Raw genomic sequence first — 10,087 nt, 5'->3', positions numbered from 1 at the left:
ACTTGACGGCCAAGTGGCGCAGCAGGTAGCGCAGCTGCTTTCCAACACCAGAGGTCAACGATTGTTCATCATTCTCTTCAAAGTTTAGAAATGGAAACAGAAATGGTGGCTACGTATAGGATAGCAGGTGCAGGAAGGAACTGCAGATGCTGGTTTCAACTGAAACCGGACAAGCAACAACTCTAGAGAGAAGGAAGGGGTGACGTTTCGGGTCGAGACCCTTCTTCTGATCGGTGAGGTTATTATCAGGTGAGGTTTTTTAAAAGCGAGACAGGTAAATGTTTCAAGTACATCTTTTTATTACCCCTAACCTCTAAGTATAACTGTGAAACACTTGTATTTAAATCAATTTTTAAATAGTTGCTGACCATGGTGGAATAATGCAAATTTGGTTGATCTTTAGGTTTTCTTTCAGATGAAACCTTTCATTTCCTTTCCGATCAGAACAAAGATTGTTATCAGCCGCGTATTTGACGTCTCTGAAAATGGAACTGCTGTTTAGTCTTCTGCTCTGTCACTTTCTCAGCACGAATGGTAAGCTTTAAAAAATGTTTAATTTCTATCACTTAAACTGTTGAAATATTAAAATAGAACCTGGCTGCAGTTTTAGCTCTTTTAACGCTTTTAAGGGTTGAACAGATTGTGCTGTGGCATAAATGTAAGATATCTGGAGTTCTCTCCCATCTGGATGCCTTTGTTGAATGGGCCAAATTTGACGTAGCACTGAGTAGCTAGATGTGAAGTGTATCTGATCTGTTGCTTTTACAACATTTTATTGGGGCCAAGGAAAGAGCGTTCACGTCGCGGCCCTGTTTCAACCAATCTTTCCACCACCACGCACAAGAAGCACAAGAAGCGTAAGACAGACACCATTGTGCAGATGCCGAGAAGTGTGTTCAGCTCTGGCTGAACAACTCTAATCTTGTGTGTGGACTCGATAAGAAGAAGAACATTTTATTATATTCACAGTTATTATTGTTGAAACAATGTGTATGCACTAAATCCTCCTGCCAGAATCCTACTGTGTTTGAGGATGCCTTTCTTCTTCTTGCATATGACATGCACAATCTAAAGTTGTGGGACAACTTGGTCTACTTGATCTCATTTGATTGTGCACGCCAGGTTGATTGCATTCGTTGAAACAGGGCGGACCACGTGAAGGTTGCAATCTCCTACCCCGAGGATGTCTTTGATACAATGCTTAAATCATTTCTTCAGACATGGATTGAGTGGTTGTGGAGAGGATGTTTCCACTAGTGGGAGAGCCTAGGACCAGAGCCTTAAAGGACTTTTCTTTTGGAAGCAGATGAGGAGGAATTTCCTTACTTAGAGGGTAGTGAATTTGTGGAATTCATTGCCACAGAAGGCTGTGGAGGCCATCAATTAATATTTTTTAAGGCAGAGATAAATAGATTCTTGATTAGTATGGGTGTCAGGGGTTATGGAGAGAAGTCAGGAGAATGGGGTTAAGAGGGAAAGATAGATCAGCCGTGATTGAATGGCATAAACTTGATGGGTCGAATGGCCTAATCCTGCTCCTATCATTTATGACAATTATTTTTTCATTCTGGATTTATTTGATAATGAGTTGTAATCCTTGAGCTACATGTACTGATGTATTAGTACTCGTGTCTCTGGATCAGAGGTACTCCAGTAACACCTCTCTGCAACCATAATCCTTGGCAACGTTCTGATTCTTACAACATTGATAGTAGTTTTGAAATCAGGATACCTGCTCTCAAGGGGAAGAATTCTTCTCAGTTTTGTTGCAGCTACGTCACCAGTGCTTTGGCAGAGTAGCGGTTTCTCGTGTATCTGCTTCTGTTATTCTTAGTTTAGTTCAGTTTTAGAGATACAGTGTAGAAACAGGCCTATTGTCCCACCGAGTCCATGTTGACCAATGATCACCCATACACTAGTTCTATCCTACACATTCAGGACAATTTACAGAAGCCAATTAACCTACAAACCTGAATGTCGTTGGAATGAGGGAGAAATCCAGAGCACCCGGAGAAAACTCATGCGGTCACAGAGAGACCATGCAAACTCCATACAGACAGCACCTGTAGTCAGAATTATACTCGGGGCTATGCTGCTGTAAGGCAGCAAGTCTGCTGTGCCACTGTGCAGCCTCAGAGCTATTCTACGTTTGTTGTTCTATGTTCACCATCCCATCCCCCACCCTTCTGGATGGAAGTAGCAGGTTTATTTCTCACAGATGATTGATAAACTGAAGTGAATATGAACTACAAAATTGAAAGTGGTGCAGTGGTAATGCTGTTGCCTCACAGCGCCAGTGACCTGGGTTCGATCCTGACTATGGGTGCTGTCTGTATGGTGTTTGTACATTCTCCCCATGACCGTGTGGGGTTTCTCTGTGTGCTCTGGTTTCCTCCCACAATCCTAAGACATGAAGGTTTATAGGCTTCTGTAAATTGCTCCTAGTGTGTAGGATATGAAAGTGGTCTAACATAGAACTAGTGTATAGGTTTCCCCCCTGCTGTTGTGGATGGATCACCTCCCCATGTTCCTTTGTCCCCCAAATAGAACAAGTATACATCCCCTCTTGACTCGCTTGGGCAGCTTACAACCCAGGGATATGAATATTGATTTCTCTAACTTCAAGTCCTACCCCTCCATTCCCTCACCCTCCATCCCTCCCCCACCCAAGTCACACCAGCTAATCGTTCTCACCTAGAAAACAGCTAACAATGGCCTGTTTCCTTTATCATCATTAATTTTTTGCATATCTTTCATTCATTTGTTCTATATCTCTCTTCCCTTTCCTGTGACTTTCAGTCTGAAGAAGAGGTTTGACCCAAAACGACGCCAATCCCATCATACCTATACACACATATGCATACATATACACACATTTATTTATATATATATATATCTATATATATATATATATATATATATATATATACTAGACCAAGTGCAGACCCGTTGGGTCTGCTCCCCCAACGCAGCCGTTCCCTACCCGTTGCCCCCACGGAAGACGTGGTCCTCCAACTCAAGCGCTCAGGAATCAGCAGTGCGGCTGTTTTTAAATGGCGTCTTTGAGGCGAGATGCGGGCGCCAGCAGCCGTTATGGTCGCTGGCCAGCAGGAGGTGACAAAATGGGTGAGTGGGGGGGGGGGAGAAGGATTTTATTAAAAATGTGTACATAAACACGACAAAATTTAATGAGGAGTGGATACTTGGAATGAAAAGTGAAATCTCTACCGAAATGGAAAATGACTCGACGTTTCTGGGTTTGATGTTGGCGTAGCAACGAATCAAAGGCTGGCAGCCACAAGTCAGGCAGAAACACACACAGCCAGCCAGCCAGCCAACCCAGGGTTTTGTCCCAAATCTTGTTTGTACATCTGGGGTGGCCATAAATTGGATGTTTGTAAGCTGAGGAGGAGCTGAGGGGGCGCCGTCCTGTATAGGTATGGCTGCCCAGCCTGCAGCTGTCCGTTTCTTTCTCTCTTTTTATTATTTTTAGTTCGTTGAGTTTTTTTGTTCAGGAGTTCTAGCCTTTTTTATGTCGGGGGAGGGGGGGGAAGGGGGAAACTGCTTTTCTAGGGTCCCTACCTGGTCGGAGAGGCAGCTTTTCACTGGGCTGCAGCTTGGACCCGTCCTTGCGGCCTACCAGCGGGCCTGGAGCGGCGTTTCCTGTCGGGGACCGCCCAGAACCTCGGCTTCGGCGGCGGCACAGCACTGGAGCTGCATCGCGGAGCGGGCGATGCCTTGCCCAGGTCGCCGTGCTGGAACTCCGGTGAGCTGGATCGGCGAAAATACATCGCGGAGCTGCGGGTCTGAGGAGCGACCAGCTGCGGGCGGCGGCGCTGAACTGTACATCGGGAGCCTGGGATCTCGCGATGAGATTGCCAGTAGTGGAGCTCCAACCGGCGCGGCCTTGTCGGCTTCGGAAGCCGCGGTTCCAGTATGGAAGCAGCCGTTCCAGGTGTCCCAAGCCGCTGAGAGGACTCTCCCGACGCCGGAGCAACATCACCCGGTGAGAACGGCCTGGAACATCGGGCCTCCGTGGAGGCGACTGGAGGCCTCAATAGGCCCGACTATGGGTGGACATGGGTATGGGACTGGAATCTGTGCCTTCCCTCATAATGGGAACCATTGTGGGGGGATGTTTTTATGTTTAAATGTCTTTATTACTATTAAGTCTGTATTCTTTCTTTATGTGCTGCATGGCAAGAAGCATTTCACTACACCTAGGTGTATGTGACAATAAAATAACCTTTGAACCTTTGAACCTTTGTAATGTCCATGTGGAACAGAATAAGTAGCATGGATTTTTTTAAACTTTGAAACTTGAGCATTATGGCCGAATTCTCAATGCCCAATTAAGTTCTTTTATCTATGAAATGCATGTTGCTTGTATCACTCTAAGCTGTTTCAATATCAACAACGTTTTTTTTTGCAGGGAAAAAAATGCATAAAATGCATTTATCTGAACTGGAAAATGGAAGAAATGTTAGATGCAATGTAGCAAAGAAAGTAGCGATCAGCCAATCTCAATGGCAGGTGGAAAATAAAAACACAATACATTTCCTTGGTGTAATTGTACAGAACAGGTCGTTGGAAAATACAGTGTGTTCAAAATCCATTAAGACCACATTAAAAAGAGACTGGGATCACCATCTTGCTGCTGAAAAATCAAATACATGTGTATTTACAAACCCCTGTGCAGCCACTGAAAATGTCACCCTGACAGTTTTGAGTAAGTTAACTATCATGCAATGTATCAATAAAGGGCCTGTCCCACGAGCATGCGACTCCATGCGGCAAGCGCGACCCAACATGGTCGCTTGAGCCGTACAGCCTCGCGGGGCCGGTCCCACTTCGATCGCCGGAGCCGTATGGAGTTGTGCGGAGCTGGTCCCGACATCCCGCGGGGCTCCGAAAAACTGACCATGTTCAAAAATTCCGCGCGGCAATGGCCTGCCAGCCCGCAGCCGCCTCAACGCCGTACGCACCACCTCAACGGGCATGCGCACCGTCTCGACGCCGTATGCAGCGTCTTGACGGCGTACGTCACGTGCGATCTTCCCACGGACTTCGCTCGAACTTCACGTCACTCACTCGACCTCCGCACGGCCCCCACTTCTGGTTTGGTCGCGCTCGCCGCATGGAGGCACATGCTGGTGGGACCGGCCCTGTACGGGGATCACTCGACCTCCGCGTGGCCCCCGCCTCCGGTTTGGTCGCGCTTGTCGCATGCAGGTCGCATGCTCGTGGGACAGGCCCTTTACTCTTGCCATTTATGGATTTGTGAACTTGCTGTGATCTATTTCCTTTCTATTTCTAGAGCACATCAACATTCACAAGAAATGTAAATTATTTTCAAACAGCAAGCCAATGTATAAAAGTCTTTTGGGTTTTAGTTGCAAAGACTAGTGTATGGAACAGTGGTTTAAATATTGGTCCCTGTTATGTAAATCATGGCTGAGTTAAAATAAAATGTTTTTAACTTCAGCTATTGATTGATGTTGAATCAATGTTGATTATTTAATTTAATTTATAGATACATCTTCCCATCTCCACCCCTTTTTGCGCTCCGCAGAGACTGTTCCCTCCATAACTCCCTGGTTAACTTATCTCTTCCCACCAAAACATCGCCCATTCCTTCTCTCCAGAAATGCTGCCTGCCCCGCTGAGTTACTCCACCACTTTGTGTCTTTCTTTGATAGAAACAGGCCCTTTAGCCCACCTGGTCTAAGCAGGGCTCTACTCGAGTCAACCATTACATATCAGAACCAACCATTGATCACCTGTTTCCACTTTCCCATCCACTTCCTACACACTCAGGAAATTTTTTACAGAGGCCAATCAACCTACAAACCCGCATGTCCCTGGGATGTGAGAGGAAATGAGAGCATCCGGAAAAAGCCCATGTGAGACTATTCAAACTCCACACAGACATCACCCGAGGTCAGGATTGAACCTAGCATTGTGAGGCAGAGGCTCTACCGCAGTTGATGTTGAACATGATTTGATTAAAATGCATTTAAGGGGGTTATTCAAATATCCAGAAACGTGCATGGTGTGATTGTCAGAAAATCGATCTAATGGATGCAATAACACTTTTAATAAGTGAATGCTTTTTAGTTTTCATGTTGTTCTCAATAACTTGTTTCCCTTCACAGTCCTTCCTTCTAGTGGCCAGCATCAGAGTGTTTTAGAAGATCGACTTGTGACAGCATGCAGAAATGCTAAGGGAGGCCTTGCAGACAATATTGTGTGGATTTCATCAATCAACTCGATGAGTAGCAAATATAAGACCAAACAGAAAAATGCAAGCAAGAATGTTATCAGCAGCTATAAATTAACACAGCATAGAAACAATTTGGAGAATGTAACCTGCCGAATAAGACATCCAACAATTGATACAAATACATTTACACCATTGGAGCTGTTTATAAGATGTGAGTATTTAAAAAAAACCTCCCGATTAATGTGTGTGATATGCAATACCCAGTCATAGAACATAGAATGATAAAACATGAGAACAGGCACTTCGGTCCATCATGTCTCCACTGACCAGAATGCCAATCTATCTAATGCCATCTACATATACTTGGCCTGTATCCATCTATTTCCCTCCTATCCGCGTGTCTGCCAAATATAGTTGTAATTAGCTTTCCCCCAGATTAGCACATTCACCTTTATCCATAACTATCTCAAAACCTATAGAACTATGATCACGATTCACAGAATGTTCCCCTCCCAAAACTTTGATCACCTAACCAGGCTCATTTTCCAGATCTAGTATGGCCCCTTCTTTTGTTGGACTATCTACATATTTTTTTTACGAAACCCTCCTAATTATGCCTAACAAATCTGGCCCATCCAAACCTCTGATAGTCCCAGTCAAATTTGGGGGAGTTAAAATCTCCCACTCCAACATTTTTCATCATCTGCCTACATATCTGTATTTTACAATGACAGTTAAAACATTCCTGCTCATTTCTATTTGCGTTATTAATTAATTTATGTCATGAATGCTGCAAACATTTTTGTTTTAATGTAATAATTTTAATCGTTTTTTTGTTAATTGGTCTTCCTTTGCTGCTTAACTTTGTTTTTGCTATCTATCTATTTTGCTAACTGCTTACGTAAATGTACTTTAAGAAAGAACTGCAGATGCTGGAAAAATCGAAGGTAGACAAAAAATGCTGCAGAAACTCAGCGGGCGAAAAAAAATTGCTGGAGAAATTCAGCGGGAGACAAAACCCGAAACGTTGCCAATTCCTTCTCTCCATAGATGCTGCCTCACCCGCTGAGTTTCTCCAACATTTTTTGTCTACGTAAATTTACTTTCTCTCTTTGTTCCACTCATTTGTATATTCCCTTGGAACCCCTCTGCAGCCCTGACAAGCTATTTTAAACCTGCTCTCTCCCACCAACAGCAGCAGTAACCCACACCTTCCCCAGTCCCATTCGGCCCATCAAGTCTACTCTGCCATTCAATCATGGCTGATCTATCTTTCCCAATCAACCCCATTCTCCTGCCTTCTCCCCATAACCCATGAAACATAGAAACATAGAATATAGGTGCAGGAGGAGCCAATTCGGCCCTTTGAGCCAGCACCGCCATTCATTGTGATCATGGCTAATCGTCCCCTATCAATAACCCGTGCCTGCCTTCTCCCCATATCCCTTGATTCCACTAGCCCCTAGAGCTCTTTATAACTCTCTCTTAAATCCATCCAGTGATTTGGCCTCCACTGCCCTTTGTGGCAGGGAATTCCACAAATTCACAACTCTTTGGGTGAAAAAGTTTTTTCTCACCTCAGTCTTAAATGGCCTCCCCTTTATTCTAAGGCTGTGGCCCCTGGTTCTGGACTCGCCCAACATTGGGAACATTTTTCCTGCATCTAGCTTGTCCAGTCCTTTTATAATTTTATATATAGAATTCCGTGACACCCATACTGATCAAGAATCTACCAATCTCCACCTTAAAGATATCCATCGACGGACTCCTCAGCCTTCTGTGGCAATGAGTTCACCACCCTCAGACTAAAGAAATCCCTCCTCGTCTCCTTTTTTTTTAAAGTATGTCCTTTCATTCTGAGGCTATGGTCTCTGGTCCTAGACTCTCCCACTAGTGGAAACATCCTCTCCATATCCACTCTATATAGGCCTTTCACTATTCGGTAAGTTTCAATGAGGTCCCACCTCATCCTTCTAAACTCCAGTGAGTAGAGGCCCAATGCCGCTAAATGCTCATCATATATAAACCCACTAATTCCTGGGATCATTCTTGTAAACCTCCTCTGGACCCTCTCAAATGCCAGCGCATCATTCCCCACATATTGTGCCCAAAACGGCTCACAGTACTCCAAAGCGGCCTGACCAGCGCTTTATAAAACGTCGGCACTGCATCCCTGTTTTTATATTCTAGTCCTCTTGAAATAAATGTTAGCATTGCATTTGCCTTCCTTACTACTGATTCAACTTGCAAATTAACTTTTTGGGAATCCTGTGCCAGCATTCTCAATTTCCTTTGCAGCTCCGATTTCTGAATTATCTTCCCATTTCAAAAATAGTCTATTCCTTTATTCCTATTACCAAAATGCATGACTCCACACATTGCTACACTGTATTCTATCTGCCACTTCTTTGTCCACTCTCCCAACCTGTCCAAGTCCTTCTGCAGAGTCACTGCTTTCTCTACACTACATGCCCCCCCCCCCACCTACCTTTGTATCATCTGCAAACTTGGCCACAAAGTCTTCAATTCCCTCATCCAAGTCATTAAATATCAACGTGAAGAGCAGCGGCCCCAGCACCGACCTCTGCGGAACTCCACTAGACACTGGCAGCCAACCAGAAAAAGCCCCGTTTATTGCCACTCTTTGCCTTCTGCCATCCAGCCAACCTGCTGTCCATGCGAGTATCTTCCTCTGATATTGTGGGCTCTCATCATTTTTGGCAGCCTCACATGCGTCACTTTAGCAAAGGATTTCTGAAAATCGAGGTAAATAACATCCACTGACTCTTCTTTGTCTATCCTGCTATTACCTTCCTCAAAGAAATGCAACAGGTTCATCTGGCAAGTTCTCCCTTTCACAAAACCATGTTGACTGTGGCCTATTTTATCATGATAGATCAGAAATATCACCCTTTATAATGGACTATATAATCTTACCTCCCATTGAGTTCATGAGTTCACTGGCCTGTAGTTACCACTTTTCTGTTCCGCCCCTTTCTTGAAAAGCATGTACCTGTATGTATCTCAAATAATTCTCCAATAGTTTCTATACCACTGATTTGAGGCTCACTCTTCAGTCCTCTGGGACCTCATCTGTGGCTAGAGAAGAAACAAAGATCCTCGTCAAAGCACCCACAATTTCTTCTCTTGCCTCCATCAATAACTTGGGATAGAACCCATCAGGCCCTGAGGATTTATCCACATTAATGCTCTTCAAGAGCCTCAGCACAACATCCTTTTCGATCTCAAACTGCCTAGCGTGTTTGTATTCTCCACATTGATTTAGCTTTCTTCCGTCCTTCTCGTCAGTCAATGCAGTTGCAACATACTCATTTAGTATCTCACCTATATCGTCCAACACCAAGCATAGATTCCCTTCTTTATCTTTCAGCAGTCTTCCCTCAGCATATGCTTCCTTTTTCTTCCTGACCAAGTTTACAACCTCCTTGGTCATTCATGGTTCCATTGCCTTGTGGTCCTTATCCCTCCTCCTTTTTTCGGTAGGGGGCGCTGCACTGGCAGCGCCTGTCGGCAGCGTGTCCGTCTTTTTTCAACTTTTTTTATTTTTTTAGTATGTTTAAAAGTGTGTTTTTAATGTTTCTTTGTGTGTTATGTGTGGGGGGTGGTGTGGGGGGGTAAGGGGGAAACCGTTTCGGCCGCCTCTTCCATGGAGAGGCGACTTTTTCAGGCCGCCTCCCCCGTGGCCTAACAGCATGGATCGGCGCCGACTTTCCCGGAGACGCGCCCGGAGCTTCAGCGGCGGGCGCAGCGTGGACTCTCGGCGCGGAGCGGGTGAGACCTCGCTGGAGGGGAGCGCTCCGTTACGCTGGCCCGCGGCAGCCGGCAGCCGGCAGCCTGAAGCAG

General features: G+C 45.0%; 1 protein-coding gene across 1 annotated transcript in view; it reads left to right on the top strand.

Moving 5' to 3' along the window:
• Positions 1–420: 420 nt before the first annotated feature.
• LOC116974091 overlaps positions 421–10,087 on the top strand; it is a 29,037-nt gene continuing 19,370 nt past the window's right edge. Inside the window, exons 1-3 of the mRNA XM_033022219.1 lie at positions 421–534; positions 4,433–4,729; positions 6,156–6,434. Of these exons, the coding sequence (XP_032878110.1) occupies positions 486–534; positions 4,433–4,729; positions 6,156–6,434 (625 nt within the window). The 5' untranslated portion in view covers positions 421–485. The remainder of the gene's footprint in view (positions 535–4,432; positions 4,730–6,155; positions 6,435–10,087) is intronic.

The sequence above is a fragment of the Amblyraja radiata genome, chromosome 6, assembly GCF_010909765.2.
Source record: "Amblyraja radiata isolate CabotCenter1 chromosome 6, sAmbRad1.1.pri, whole genome shotgun sequence".
Classification (NCBI taxonomy): domain Eukaryota; kingdom Metazoa; phylum Chordata; class Chondrichthyes; order Rajiformes; family Rajidae; genus Amblyraja; species Amblyraja radiata.
Note: the sequence above shows the minus strand (reverse complement) of the source record. Positions and strands in the feature narration are given on the sequence as shown.